This window comes from Haliaeetus leucocephalus, unplaced genomic scaffold (genome assembly GCF_000737465.1).
Source record: "Haliaeetus leucocephalus isolate CR32 unplaced genomic scaffold, Haliaeetus_leucocephalus-4.0 Scaffold373, whole genome shotgun sequence".
NCBI lineage: Eukaryota > Metazoa > Chordata > Aves > Accipitriformes > Accipitridae > Haliaeetus > Haliaeetus leucocephalus.
Genome location: NW_010972809.1, coordinates 3,712,932 through 3,728,847, shown reverse-complemented (window position 1 = coordinate 3,728,847; position 15,916 = coordinate 3,712,932). Strand labels below are relative to the sequence as shown.

Here is a 15,916-nt window from a genome sequence, read left to right as displayed (position 1 = left end):
GTTTTGTAACACTGGCTGGCCAAGACTATGTAAAAACTTGACTCTAACAAATGTACTCTTGGCTCAGTGAAGGTGATGAGGCTCTGATAGTTATGGAGAATTCAATATAGCCAGCTTTACTGCCTGTTTGTGCTTCTTCACCATTATAATTCTCCTTCAGCAAAGTAAGTGCTAACTGACTGGCTGATTACAGAGCTGAGAGGTTATAGGCCCATAAAACCAGAGGACACTAAGAGATGATCTGTACATGTGACACTAAGATGAGCAATCACATCCAAACACAAACTATGCCATTAGTATTACTTACTTTTAAAGCGCCATTATCGCTGCATTGTTCTCTCTCATTAACAATTAGTCATTCAGGCTCTTGAGAACTTTAATACAATAATCCCTACAAGCTCATCAAGCAAATCTCACACAGTTGCAATGTTGCATACAAGATTTATAAGATGGAACTGTCTGGATGTGGATGTGGGAGTAATGGTCCATAAGCAAATGTGACATAAAAAGAAGTCAGCCAGGAAAGCAGCCTCCTGAACTCAGAAAGCCTAGCTGTAGTGGGAGATGCTATTATTTCAAAATGGCTTTCATCTTTTGGGGTGGAAGGGAGTCATTTTGTCATAGGAGAAGAAGAAACTGCATAATGTCCATGGCATTTGCATACTGGTCAATGAAAGTCAGTCCCTGGTTTTGAAATCATGTAGCTGTATGCATTTTCCATTTGAATGCTGCATTAGGAGAGCCTGTGCTCCTCCATTCCCTCCCCCTTCTTTCCCTTCTCCTTTTCAGCAAAAAGAGACCTCACCAACAAAGAGAAAATAGATTGAAAGCTCTTGCATCCAGACTCTTTCAAGCAAAGCTTGAGAGAGACTTTGGCACATAATGTCTCTATATTATGTTCACTGCCCTTAGAAAGCAATAACCAAATACATTCTGCTGGCAGTTAGCAAGTGCAGTGATTTCAACACAGATGAGAAGAGAGGACAAAGAAAGAATATGCTTAGAGCATCCCTTTCACTGTGAACCTATGGGCCAGCTGGAGTGTTTACAAAGCTCTAAGGCCAGCCAGCAGGGAGTTGCAATAATCTAATTTTAATTATGTGACAAAAGCATGAAGAATCATTTCAAGGGCTAACAGAGGAAAATGGTTGCAGCCTGCCAATATTCCTTAGATGGTAAAAGAAGACAAGTTAACTCACAGAATTTAGTTGTTTCTCAAAAGACTAAATGGGATCTATTACAACTCCCAGCCTGTTGTTGTTAAGAGAACAAATTGGTTGCCAGTAAAAGGCTTTAGGTGTTAAAGAAAGTTCCCAAGAGGCATCTAGGCAGAACAGCAATACCTATGCTCCTCTTCTTAAATAAAAGATATACTCTACCAGGGAGAAAATGAAGTCCATAATCATATTAAACTGGTTAATATGAAATGCAGGGTATACAAGTTGCTAGGTATAAATTGACAGGCCTTCAGTTTGAGTTCTCCAGCATCACAGACTTCTGGCAGGGTCACAGTAATAAAACAGCTGTTTTGCTATCTCAAAGCAAAGCACAGTTAATAAAAGGCAAGGAGAGGGAAGGAGAGGGAAGGGGAAGGGGAAGGGGAAGGGGAAGGGGAATGGAAGGGAAGGGAAGGGAAGGAAAGGAAAGGAAAGGAAAGGAAAGGAAAGGAAAGGAAAGGAAAGGAAAGGAAAGGAAAGGAAAGGAATTATTATTCTGATAATAACAGAACAGAGCTCACAGCAGTGAGCCAAATCATTTTGACTCCAGTGAGTAGATGGCCATAATGAAAAACATGGGGATATGACTTACATTTCATGCTACCAGAAGATGAATCTGTAGGTTCTTATTTTAGGATTTTCTTCTTTCTGGATGCACTGAATCCAAACTTTTAATACAAGATTATCCTTAATTTTATTTTTCAGTAATACTTTATACTATCATGGCTCTTTTTAATCTGCTGGTGCACGAGGATTTTGTGCTTTGGTTTTGTTATTGCTTGAAACATATAGTAGTGAACAAAATTTCAGTCTTTTGCAAAGGCATTATTGGAAATACTGCATTTTCAAGCAATTCATGTTCGATAATTTAACAGTCACTGGGGCTTCATGGGATCTTCCACATAATGGCATAGCTTGTTTCAGAGCTTGGTGATGTGCTTGAGCTATTCTCCTTGCCACAGCATCATTTTGATGACAACGCTACATAGGATGCCAAAAAGTGCAGGTAGTCTGGTTTTGCTTTGACTCTTCATTATTCCATTAAGTGAAATAACACACTGCTAAATAAGTGCATGGCTTTCAAGTTCAGGAAATGTTAACTTTGGTCTCCATATGTAAAATCTTTAGTTAAAATACCTTACCATAATTCAGAGCAATTGTCATTTGAAACAGGAGCACACTACAATAATATGTGTATGTTAAGCAACACAGAGTATGGTGTGTGTAGTCACTGTTTTAGCATAGTCCTGTTTACATCTGGGTCTGCAATTTTGCAGAGAGAGTGTATCATGGAAATAGGATTTGTCTCCTGTATAGCCAATGGAAAGGCATGTGAAAGTGGTGTAATATTTATTGTACATGTCCTCAAAATTAGTGTAGGTCTCTCCATAGAATCAATTAGGTCTCTCTGTAGAGTGACTTTTTAATTAAAGCCTCTACACAACTACAAATTATTATTAATAAGGTATTATACCAATCATTATTAATGAAGTAGCAAAATTAAAACTTTTCTCTGCTAACATCCTATACTCCTCTCTTCTTTAGAATGGTCTCAGTGATAATCATTACTAAATTGAACCTCAGAGTAATTATTCTCAACAATACTGCCAGCGGATATTGCCATCTGCAAATTACTTTTCCCCATTATGTGACAGTGATGTTCTTGTTCTTGATCAACATTGTCATTCAGATTTGCATAACTTGAGGTCTTTTTCTGTGAATTTAGCCACTCTTGCATGGGATTTCCTTCCAACACCAAGTGCTTTTGGCTCAGGTTAACAGTGCCTTTTTGCATTTCTCTGGAGTAGGATTTAAGGTGTGATGTTAGCATTCCTTTGCTTATTTTCAAACTTTCCCTGACCCAGGTTTTAACACAGACATCTTGCATACAGTTTAAAAATATGTCTGCTGTCACATGTTAACATGTACAGCCATCACACCTTGAATCAGGGCCAGCTTTAAGCACAGATAAAGATGGCAAACTCCTATGTCCAGTAGTCTGTCCTCCTCAGTGACTGCCTGTGGTACCTGTGCTAGAGGAGGTGAGAATGAGCTATTTGACCACTATATGCTGCCTGAGCATCCATTCCTGTTACCAGTGACTGAAGGTGTCAGAGTAAGAAGGAGAATAAGGTGACTGAAGCAGTAATTACTGTTGTGAGGGCTGGGAATGGTTCTTCCTTGCAGCCAAAGTCACTGATGCCTCTCTTGAGAGATGCTACTGGGGCTGTTGAGAGATGTAGCATGATGCTACATGGGGTCTTAAAATGCAAAATAAATTGTTTTTGCAGCTATAAACCAAGCCATTAGCCTGCTGATGCTTGAATTCAGCTAACTAACAGTTTTATGTGGGTAAATGAAACTTTTTTTTGAGTCCTTCTAACCAAGCTGTAAGCTGTTCCTGCCTCTTTGGAGCATGCGCTAGGCATGAAGTCAGACTGATGAATTCTGGGCAAACCATTGGATGAATTTAGGAAGCATGTTAGAAAAGGGGACAGTGGGGAAAAAAATAAGAGAAGAATTTGGGGTTGTCGTCAGCTTTCTGGTGGTACGGATGTTTGTATAAAGGTTTATGACTACCTGCTGACATGAATAATTCTTCAAATAGCTCTCAAGCAAACATTTTACACTCTACTGTTATTTTCTTAGTAATCTGGTGAGGGACATCTGCAGTTTCTAGAAAACTGAAGCTATTTGCCATGAAATTGGCAAACTAGGATAGATTTTGATAAATAGTCCAGAGGGGAAAAAACAAGGAAGAGTAAGGCCTTAGAACAAGTGTCATTTTTTAAACAATCCAGTTTAACTTTTCATTTGAAAAGTGACCTTTTTTCATTTTTACAATTAAGTTTAAAATGTAGGGTCTTGAAGCTAGATTGAATAACTCCATATCCAACCCACAGGATTTTAGTCACTTATTTGATGCAGCGCCTGAAGTGAAAAGTCCATTATTCAATCAGCTCCAGAGGGTGTGAATTTCAGAAGCCAGAACAGGGAACTGAGGTGGGAAAGCAGGGCAGAGCGGAGAGAGTGATAAGCTCAGCACTAGCTGTTGGTTGACATTACAAAGATTGTTTTTGTCAAGAGAAGAGGTGGAAATATCCTCTCTCCTCTTCTATTTTTTGTTCTTTAAAGAAAGCCGAAGTTCACAATGGCATTCCCAAATGCTTAAAAGCTGTATACGTCAGCAACCCCCTCTTGCTCCAAGTTACCTTAAGTATCATGAGGCTGTTTTCTAACAATATGCTTTTTCCCCTCCAACAAGATAACTTTTTCTCCAACTGGGGAAATGCCTGGAACTCAAAACAGATGCCTTAAGGAAACTTCTCCCCCTCTGTACACATTTTGAGTTTTCTGAAGTCAGGGATGCTTTACATTGGAAATCTTCAAACACCAGGGAAGCCTAAAGTCTTTGTGGACTGGCAGCTGTGACAAAGCTGTGGTATTTCTGTAAGACAGACAAGGTGCAATGCACCATCCATAGTTAAATAGAAAGGTCTTCTTTTGTTTTATGTTGACTGAAGCCCTCAGCAGTCTAATGACTAGCAGGATGCTGTGGAATTATAGATACTTAGTGAAAATCTTCAAAAAGAGTATATACTGGTTAAAACTGTTAGACAAAGAAGTATGTACAAACATCTAAGAATATATCTAAGAATGCAGCCACGAGTTACACATCAGCATTCATTGTACTGAATCCAAAATGTCATGTAATATAGCCTAGTGTTTCAGCCCTACACAAGGCACACCTGTGTCTTTACAAAGTACTGATCTGGAGCCAGCTTGACAGCTCAGATTCCAAGTGGGCTATCTGGTAACTTCATGGATTGAATATAAGCAGGGAAAGAGTCCAGAAGTTTGCCCGCTGCTCCATCTAGTGCTTGTGTTCAGTATCCTATAGGATCATGAAGTATCTTTTTCTTCTGAATGCTGGTATCCTAGGAGAGGCATGGATATTCCAAGGAGCAGCTTAATTGCTGGAGAACACTTGTAGTCCACTGACTTCCTAGCTCGTAAGGGCTATCCATTAGAAAGTCTTCCCTCTCCTCTTTTGCCTGTCAACCTGCTGTAGTAAACAAGTGTTCCCAAAGAATGGCTGAACTGCCTTTGCAAAGGGGTGATCCTCCAGGAACTCCTATGGGAAAAGGAATACATAAAGCATGAGACTTACCAATCACTAGAGCCATTGTGATAAAAACACAGTATTTGTGTCAAGCAGACTGAGTATAGTTTAGTGAATTTTTGTAATTAATATGTCTGTTTATAACTATAATAGCTCATTTCTACCAGGTAAGTATCAAATCATGGGATAATTAAGTATTTTGGCAGTGTACTCAAAGGCACATAATATAGAGGATAGAAGGTGGAATATTACACTGGTCAGAAAGGTGAGGAAAACATCGTTTCAGCCAGACTGTGTACACTCTAGTAATTTAAACAGTGTCAAGGAAGCTTTCTGAATATAAACGAAATTGTCCTAAGTTCAATTGTCAGAACAGTCTCTGGCAGTTGTTACATTGGCCGGCTAGCACTTTTCCAGGCAGCTCCCAGGCACAGTTCTGAAGATACACTGGATCAAGGACCATTTAATAGGATGGATGTTGGCATTGCATACCACTTGACCCCAGGTATGTTTAATTTCCCAGTGTGGAGGAAGTCACAGTGTAACACAGTGTGTTTCTGAGAATTGTGATCCCTTGTAGTCCTAGCCTGAGAGCTTTGGCTCTGTAACTCCAACTGTAATAGCTCATGTTTCTAGCTCTAGGCATCCAGAGAGTGTAACAGGAAAGGTAATGGCTCTCACAGCTAGGTGAGAGTATAACTTCAGAAGCAAGTTTTTAGTGTCTAGCAGGACTCTCTACAGTTTGTAGTTCTGCAGCTGGATCTTATCTGATTTTTGACTCTAGTCTAAGCAGCTCTCAGAGATGCCATTGTCAATAATCATCAACTTCCATATCACTAGCTGGCTTTAGTATCTTCCAGAATATAAATAGGCTCAGAATAGCAGAAGCAGTCATATCAATGTACTATAGTAGCTGGGCACTGCATATTGCCACAGCACACTAAATACTCTCAGGTGGAGGAGAGAAGATTTTCCCAGTGCTTTGTAAATTGTTTTCTGAATTCGTTTATGTTTACTTTATTCATTTTCTTTCTCCCACTTTCCTCTCCTCCAAAACAAAACACTTCTTACGCTAAAACTGCCGGAGAGGAAGAATGGATCTAGCACCTACCAGAGATGTTCAAATATTAAAAATAAGAGATGGCCTGTTAAACACAAAACCCAGAAGGAACAAGAGAAAACAGAGTATCAGTGGAGTGGGAATGTGCTGGCAGAAGGCAAGTTTGTTCTGCTATTTATATATCAGCCAGGTCTTTATTCCAGAACAAATCACTCCACAGAATAAAATCCCAGGCAGAAGGGTTAATGGGTAGCTGTGAGTGAGGGCACGTGGGGGTCACACACCCAGGTAAGACATTCTAACTCTGCTCTGTCCTCACCCTCTCCGAGATAGCATCTGTCAGCTGGAAACACATCTCCAGAGCTGGCTGCTTCATGGTAAGGAGAGGCTGTGACCAGAGCTTATGTATGATATCTTGGTGTCTTGGCAGGAGAGCTCTGTTAATATCCCTGACAAGATCTCTTTATCCTGTACCTTCCTAATCTGCAAGACAACAGGAAAAGAGAGGAAATTCACTGTGCTAAATTGAGTCCCTGCTGTGTATGATTGGTACTGGTTTTACTTTGTAGAAGTTGCCTCTTTGTTTTATCAAATGCTTCATGTTTTGGGTTTGGGGTTGTTTGGTTTGTTTGTTTTGTGTTTTTTTTTTTCAAAAAGAGGAGGGAAATATTTTTGTTATTCCCATTCTGGGAAGGGTTGCACAGCAGAGACTTTTCTATCGCAAAGCATCCCAGTATGCAGCCCTCCCTCCTCATTAATCCTGCCTTCTCCCTATGCCCTCTGCCCCCAAACTTTCCCTTGTGCATTAAGACCTGTGAGTCTTCTGCCAGTTGGGATTTCTTCAGTAGTTGCTTATACAATCAGTAAGTCCCTTTTCAGTACTTGCTGATCCTGTGGTGGGAAGAGAAATGATGGTTTCTCTTGATGTGCTGCCTGAAATAAGAACTTACTGGCTCCTCAAAGGAACCAGCACTTCTGACAGCAGTTGAAAAGCAGCCAAGTTGTTTTGAAATGTAAAATTAATGTAGAAAAACAAAGGGAGGTTGAAGGCCCGTGATTCAGTTTTTTCATTTAAGATCCCTCCGTACCCTTACTACTACACTCAGTAATTAAATGTAATGTTCTGTATATATAGGAGGTCAGATGACATTATTTACTGGCCCTTCCTGGCATTAAGCTTCCTGAACGCATGCCAAAGCATCACATTGTGTAGCACAATTGTACCCCCACCATTTAGTAATTTGGCTTGTTCTGAGGTACATTGACAGAGGCAGGCAGCTAAAGCAAAGCTCTAAGGACTGAATTTAGTTTCATCGTTTGAGATAATATTAAAAGTGTGCACAGAGCAAGTTAGGAAACAATGCAGCTTCACAAGAAAGAGCTCCTGAGAGCTGCTGCCGCACGCTGGCTCAGCACCACAGGCTGTTCATAAAACAGAGACTTACGCAAGGTATAACCATTTGGATGTCGAGTTCAAACACCTCAAAATTGGAGACATCTCAGTTTCTGCCAGCTAATCCTGTCTATTGAATATTAGGGGCTTATCTGAGGATCCTCCTCTTGGTCTAGGTGTGTATTTGGTTTCTCCCTGGAGGTGTAGGGCATAGCGGTCAACTGCATCTTGCTTTTTGTGAGAAAGCTGTTTGTCCCAGATGTTCACACACCAACTTGAAATATGAGAATTTTGGTGGTCCAGCAGCAAGGACCAATATTTTAAATGGAACATTCTTCTTTGGTGTAGAGAATTGCAGTGCAGCGAGGACGGGATAAAGACTAGTGACTCCCCTGTATGCTGGAGAGAAGGCAAACTGGGTCAGAAAGAAGAACAATGTCGGAGGAACAGATGAACAAAATGAGGAAGGCAAGAGGAAGATACAAAATCAGATGTGAGGGTAGAAGAAACACAGGCTCACAAAGGGAGCAACTCTGACCATGTTGCAAAGGGAGCTCCAGCAGCACCCTCACCTGCCCAAAAAGGAACTCGACAGGCAAACACAGGTGTCAGCCACAGGCAAAGGGACCTGACCCTGCACACTCGCACCAGCACAAGATCCATGCTACTGCTTTTCCTTCAGACAGATGCAAACCCCCATCAGAGCAAAACCTGGCCCTGATACGTTGATTATTTTGAGTATTTCTTTCCTTTCCTCTGAACTCTTCATCTCACCATCCCATGGAGCGCCGTCCTTCAATAGAGGTGCTTTGTATAGGAAAAAGCTGGTGGGGAGATGGCTGGTATTGCTTCACGTGGTAGAGTTGTCTTTGTAGTAAGAGAAAGAGCAAACTGATAGTGTATGCGTAATTTTACTTCCCTTTAACTTGTCTTTCTGTATTCTTGGAACTCTGATTTTTTCCCCTTGTCTTTTTTTTTTCCTAGTGGCAGCGTGAACGAATAGTTATTCACACCTTTCTTTTAGCGAAGTATCTTAGGAAACTGCGACTGAAAGGGACGGTAGCACAACTATTGCGCGCACGGTATTCTCCCTCCCCGGTTCAAAAACCTCGAGGGAAAAACCGGGCAGAAATAACCACGCAACCTCTCCGCTGGCAGAGTCAGAGCAGGCGGTCGGGAGCCTGCGGGCGGACCCCGGCGGCCTGGAGCGGCCGGTGCCCGTGTCCCCCCCTCCACCCCCTCCCCGCCGCGGCCGGGCACCGGCTCCTCCGGGTCTCCTTCCCCCCCTCCTCCCCGGGGAAGGGGGCTGTCGCCTCGGCTTCGTGCTCCAGGAGAGGCAGGGAGGACGAGAAGGCCGGGAGCGGGGAGCGGTGCCGGCCGCGGAGTTCGGCGGGGCAGGGTGACACCTGCTGGGGGCGGAGGGGCAAGGGGGGAGCCCCTCGGCTCCGGGGCGGGGGGGGGAGAGCCCCTCGCCCAGCTCGCTGCTCCTCCCCGCCGGCGTCGGGAGCCAGGCCGGGGAAGGGGATGTCTGCCGGGGTTTGCCGTCTGCCCCGAGTTAACACCTGGCTGTCTGGGGATCGAAGATGCAGAAGCTGTGCCCGGGGAACAGCTGGATGAATGACACTCGAGAGGGATGGGGAGAGAACGAAGGCCCTGGTGAGGCCGCCAGCCCGCGCCACTAATGGTCCACCACTGGTGAGCTGCCCTTGTGCTTCCTCCGGCAGGCAGCACACAGGCCTGGCACGTTTTGTGCTGGAACTCCAGTAAAACGCCAGAGAAAACTCCTGGGACGGAGAGGGGCGAGAGCAGCAGGCAAGTTGAACAAAGCCCTGTGCTCAGAGGAGTTTGAATAGGCACTACAGCACTGTACTCTGATCGTTTCTTCATCATGTGAGCAGGGGGCTCCAAAATGCCTCCCACCACGTATTACCTGAGGCAAAGGCTCATAGCCTCTCACAAAGGCAGCTGAGGGGTTTAGAGCAGAGACTGAGAAGAAGTCCCCGAATGGCAAGGGTAGGAATCCTCTAGCGTGCACATAACCTGAGCACCGGTGATCCCGATGCTTGCCATGCTCAAATGCCTGTAGCTCTGGCTCTGTTCACCCAGTTGCTCAGCCAGTTCGAGTTCAGTTTCAGAAAGTGGCTGCCCTCCAGCAAAGCTTAAGGGAGCAAATACAGGCAAACCACTCCTATGGAAATAGGTTCATGATGGTTGTAAGTGTCTGAGGAGAGCGAGCCCTGCCTGGTCTGGCCTACTGAGGTACTTCTGCCTCCCCTCCTATCTCTGCCCTAGCATGGGGGAAAAGGCGTCTTTGCTCCAGTTACCCTTGCTTAGGCTTGTGTGTCTCGCTCCCTCCATTTATGGCTGGCAGAGAGAGATCAGTGCTGACAGGGAGACTCGTGCTCTCTTGCACAGTTGCTATGGTGCTGCGGGCTCCTACTGCCTACCTGTTGCCTTTTCCTGATCTATCCAGGGACAGGGATTAGTGCAAATGTGGCCGTGACACAAGTCAGTGGTCCGTGGTCATGGGCACCGCAGAACTGTGCACCAAGGTCTTTAGTAAGAGACCTACCAGTCAAACAGGAGAACATTAAAGACTCGAAGGCATTTTAAAAGCAGATGCCTGGCACCTACTTGCTGCCCTGCTTTTTTTGTGCAAGCAGTTAGCCATGGCTAGGAGCCCTGCAGTTGTCAGCTATATTTCAGGGTAATTTTATACACAGGAATATTCACAACGTCCTTTTCCTTTGAACTCGGTCGAAACAGCAGGCTTGTTCCTTCTCTGAGAAATGTGGCTTTGTTCTCCCTGCTTAGCTGTTCTCTTACACATCAAGAGACAAGTCCAACATCCACTGAAGGTAATGGAAAGGCATGGATGGTTTTCAATGGGAGTTAGATCAGTGTCCAGATAAATACACAATTCAGTAAGGCAGGCTTTAACTGCTTCCCTTATTAGTAATACAAACATTACTTTACTGAACAGAGAGATTTGATCTTTATTTTTAAATGATTTCCAAGTTCAGAAAATATTTAAACTGTGTGCCCAACCAAGAGGTTGTACCTTTTATTGCAGGAAAAGGCTCAGAAACTTACTGTGCCAAAAAGTATGAAATTGTAGGTTTCAGCAGATCCTTCTAACAGAGGCAATAATTAAAGTTGTTGTGAACATTGTATAAGGAGAAATCCATGCATTTTTTCTGAGATCACTTTTCACTGCTTGTACACAGTGTTCAGCCTCTTCCAACAAGCGTCCTAGAAAGACTCAGAATGTTACTCCCGCTGGTCTAACAGGGATAGCCAGACAACACAACAACCCCTTGACAATGCATATACCAGACTACCTACCTTTCATACCCACTCTGCCCCACGAGGTGGATGTGGAAAAATTACCTGCTCTGGGCTTAAACTCTTGGATGTGCTCAGGAGGAAGAATTGAGTGTTTCACTTCTGAAACAGGTCTGTGCTCTCCTGAAGTAAAGCTGACAAGCTAGACAGCATCACTTTTCAGCCCACCAGATGAACTACACTGTGCCACAGCTTCATCTCGAATCTTTGATTCTAGGAAGTTTTTCTAAGTAGACTGCTATTAGTAATGACAATTGCAGAGGCCCTCTTGTTTCTTGTTGCTTTTTTCAGGGTGTCTTTGATGCATAGTTGATTTGAGAGACTAGCAATCATGTCTGACACAGATGAGCCAGACAGAAGCACATGAGTGGTCCTATTACAAAAAGGCACCTTTCATGATGCTGTGCTTCTCTCTCTGTATCACAAGGGCTTATTGGGTGCTGCAGGGGGGCTAAGATCCTCACCCAGGAAATAGTGGAAGAAATGGCACTGGCGGATGGACCGTTGTTTGTCCTTCTGAAACCATGGGAAGGCACTGGGAGACTTAGCACTTAAGTAACTTCACTGCAAGTGGAGGCAAATTACTCTGACTTGGTGGAACAGTCTGTATGGATGTATATATGCATACACACACCAGTTTTTATTCCAAGCCTGGCCAGGTAGCCTTAGCTTAAAGTACCTAAGAGAAAAAATTCAGTGAACAGCCTGGGTTATCTGTGTGGTGAGAGTGTACCCTCAGATCTCTTAATTCTTCTGTTTGTCAGGTTGTTGGATAATTTTGAACCAGCTCAGTAAAGTTTCTCTGTTTCCTAAGGGTTTTTTTTTCTGTTTTTCTACTATTCTTGCCAGGCAACACAGTATGATTTTCAGGGTTTTTTTCTCTATTGCTAATAGAATTTTTTCACAAAACCTGCCAATTTGGCCTGGCCTGGAGCTGGGCTGAAAGAATAGGCTCTTTCTGATGGGCTGCGTTACTGAGGTCCTCAGGTGGGATCCCAGCTGCTCCAGCTGCTCAGGAAACGAGACGAGCTCTTGCTCCTCCCCTTAGTGATTTAGTACAAGTCTGGTAAGAGAAGAGAAATCAGGAAAGCTTTTTTCTTCCCGAAAGCAATAGGGAGAATCACTATGAGACTGTAAAAATAGGGACCACTGTTTCATCTGTTCTGCAGTGCCTGACCTGTGATTTAAGAGAAGAGTGGTTCTGTGCTGCAGCTGAATTTCCTTGGCTTGGGAAGTGGAAAGGAAGAATGTGTCACCTGTAGTTGGAGGTAAGAAAGTAAAAAGCCAGGGTAGGAGCAGAGGTGAGCATGGTGTGCGATTGATGGGGGAAGGAGGTGTGTAGAGCCAGTGGCCCAAAGGGAAATGGGGATGGACATGTTTAGAGATGGGCTAGAAGGGGGTGGCAGGGGTGATAGTAGGGAGAGTGTGAATGGCACAATTGCTTTACTTCTTGCTTTTGGAAGAGCTGGCTGTAGTAAATGTGTGCACATTGGAGGTAGGGTATGGGGGATTCCGAAGTCACAAGACTGACTAAACACATCACTGTAACAGAAACAGTCATCTCTTTCCATGTGGGCAACTCACCTGTGCTTTGTATATCGCAGCCCCTTAGTTGTTTTCTCCATTGTAATTTTGGTACTTGTTCTGTCCTTCCCTCGAATGCTCAATGCTTGTCAAATAGATGTTCTTGGGGCCTGTTGTCACCTTACTATCTGAAGCTCTCACCACCTCTTTGCCAGTTGCTCTGCACAGTAAGTTAAAAGTCGTTGTTCTTACTTTTAGGGTCCCATCATGTTCTACTGCCCCAAATCCCTGCTGGTCACAGCTTTTTCCCTGCACACTCCTGCTTTTGTGTCTTCTTGTGTACACAATGCCTTTCCAAACTCCTGTTCCCAGCTCCCTAGGGAAAGGGAATCTTTTCATGGAGCCATCCAAGAAGTGAGCTAAATTTAATAATATAATAATAATAGTAAAAAATTTGATAGAATCATGATAATGTGTATGTGCTTGAACTTAGTGACTGGCTAGTTGCTAAATTGCCTCTTCCTGGCTCTTCTCATTCGTTTTGTTACTTTTCAATTAGTGTGTAACAATTAAGGTTAGATACCACTTTCCCAGGTGAGATAGGTAGCAGCAAGACTCAGCTGTGCCCCGTGATAAATCATTTACTTATGCCCCCAGAAAAGACAGCTGCATGCAGCAGTGGTCTTCACTTTTTTCAGGACAGCTTAGATCCAGATTGTTTCATTGATGTCGTTGTAAGTTATGAGACTCAATGACAGAGTCCTCAGTGTTATTGGTTGTGGCTTCTACTGCAGTTATTTCCTTCAGCAGTACTCCTGGCTCACCATCTAAAGGTGAGGGCTGTCTGTACCTCCTTGACTTTCAAAACTTGGGCAGTCCTTTTCAGTCTGTTTCCCTGTAGTTTGGTGGACAGTTGCTGGACAAAATGTGACGTGTTGTGGCATTTTGTTCAGTTCCTCTTCCCTAACCTGGAACAAAACAACAAAAATGGTGATGCTTTGTAATGAGGGATGGAAGTAGATCTGTGTCAAACACATGCAGCGGTTCTTTCTTTCTACCCAAATGTGATCAGAATGTTACTCCAGTTAGCGCTGAATTTAGTCAATTTATTCCGGTGTCCGTAGAAGATGCATCTTTTGCTATAGGAAAAAAAAAAAAAGACTGCTCCAGAAGTTTCCCCTCTTATGCGTATTTTTAGAGTAATCTTCCAGGCTTTCGGTAAAAATAAACCTGGACTTCCAGCATCTATGAAACAAATATAGCACCCACTGTGCTGCCATTAATCAGGTTTTGGTAGTAGGTTGTACATAAACTGTCTGAATTAGCTTGATTTATAAAAAGTAGAGGGGTTTTGGTGATAAAGCAAACACTGGAAAAATAACACAGCAGAATTAGATGACCTGTTTTTTTGCCTCAGCAGAAGTTTTCATGTCCTTCACTGTAAAATCACCTGCTTCCTTGTTTCCAAACTGAATTTTTTCCAGTCTAGCTGGTGGTTTCTTCAGTGTCTTTTCCAGGGCATCTCTCTGTAGAGACTTTAAAAGCTTTCAGCAGACCATATTTTGATGGTGGGGTGACACTCTGCTGCTTGCCTTCTGCTTTTTTTTTTTTTCATGTGTGGAGGTGATGGACTCTGATACCAATGAAAGCCTAGAAATAATGATGTGCTAATAACTTCAGTGCTCACTCATGAGTGATTGTTGTCTGTAGTGAGAATTCCCCTTTTCTGCTGAGTGATGTGTCTGTGAAGCTTGCAATGTTGCTGTACACCCAGCAGATGTGGGGATTTGTTAATGAGGCCCTAAGTATTTAGGAAAGTTACTTTATTACTGCTGAAGAGATTTAAGAATTATTTTGTTAGAGTTTCATAATCATGATACTGCTGGCCTCTGCTGCATGCAAATGAGCAGCCCAATCCTGGAACTCTGCTGCTGAGGGTAGCACTTGCTCCTGGAAAGATGCAGTGATTATTTGATCAGCCAGGAGGCTGAATTCTACCATTTTCTGTATGATAAGCAGTTTTAGCAGTGTTAAACCCACAGCAAGGACCTAGGGTTGAAATAATCACTATCCTGTTACAAGTTTCCTGAGCTATCTGCTCCCCAGACTTTTATTGCCATAAATAACTCTAGAAGTCAGGCCTCACTGCCAGAAGTGTTAAATGCTGCAAATAGTATAGAAGATGACTCATTTAGTGAGATGAAGGTGGAGCATGAATCAGTAGGAAGAAAACTGATATACAAAGGAGACGTTTTGAATGCAGATGACACACAAAATCTGAACAAAGCAATGTTCAATCATCATAAAAAAGAAACAAAAGACTTTTTCAAAAGAAAAAAAATTAAAAAATTCTTCTATCTAATGACAAAGGCCATTCTAGCAAAAGCCTACAGTGGGAAGGTATTGCATACTGAGCATGTCATTCCTTACCCAAGATAAATGGTGGACTGTATAGGAAGAGATGAATGGAAAATTCTTTCTAATATATCCAAACTAAACAGTATTCAGGAAGCAGGTTACTTTCCAGATTGTTCTGTGCCTATATAAGCTGAGAAAAGAACTTATCTTTGAGCTAAACGGTTTTGGGAGATCAAGAGTCCTCATAGCTTCAGTGAACCCACACTGAAAGCTAACAGCAATGGAAATGCTAAAACAATAATCTGTGCACATCCCTTGTAAATAGTAACTCATGAGAAGTGGATGAAATTTCCATAGACCATTCCGTTTGAAACTACAGCTTTTGGTCCTTTTGCTTACCCTCTAGCTCACACACATAGGAGTGCCTTTAAAGGCAGGCTTGGAAAAAAGGTACGCAGTAGATGATGACCTATAGCTGCTGTTGCACTAATGAAATGAAGTGTCTAGTGCTGCCTATAATTCAACTCCTGCCACTTCTTGGGAGTAGGGGTGTTTATTAAGAGTTTAATGTTACTCTTCAGGGGTAAGGATTAAACATTTTCACGTTTGACATCAGGGAAAGGCTCTTCACTGAGAGGGTGGTCAGTCACCAGAACAGGCTCCCCAGGGAAGTAGTCATGGCACCGAGCCTGTCAGAGTTCAAGGAGCATCTGAATGATGCTCTTAGTCATATGATTTAATTTTAGGTAGTCCTGTGAGGAGCAGGGAGTTGGACTCAATGATCCTTATGGGTACCTTCCAACTTGAGATATTCTGTGATTCCACACAATCTTTTTGAAGCACAGGAAGGAAAAATAGCAGTTACTCCCCCCCCCCCCCCCCCCCCCCCCCGCCAC

The 15,916-nt window shown here is 43.1% G+C and overlaps 1 protein-coding gene across 1 annotated transcript in view; it reads right to left on the bottom strand.

The window, feature by feature from the left end:
• Nucleotides 1–13,366: 13,366 nt before the first annotated feature.
• The window catches only part of STMND1 (stathmin domain containing 1), an 8,268-nt gene continuing 5,718 nt past the window's right edge, over nucleotides 13,367–15,916 (bottom strand). Inside the window, 4 exon segments of the mRNA XM_010573187.1 lie at nucleotides 13,367–13,406; nucleotides 13,408–13,498; nucleotides 13,501–13,630; nucleotides 14,063–14,188. Of these exon segments, the coding sequence (XP_010571489.1) occupies nucleotides 13,367–13,406; nucleotides 13,408–13,498; nucleotides 13,501–13,630; nucleotides 14,063–14,188 (387 nt within the window).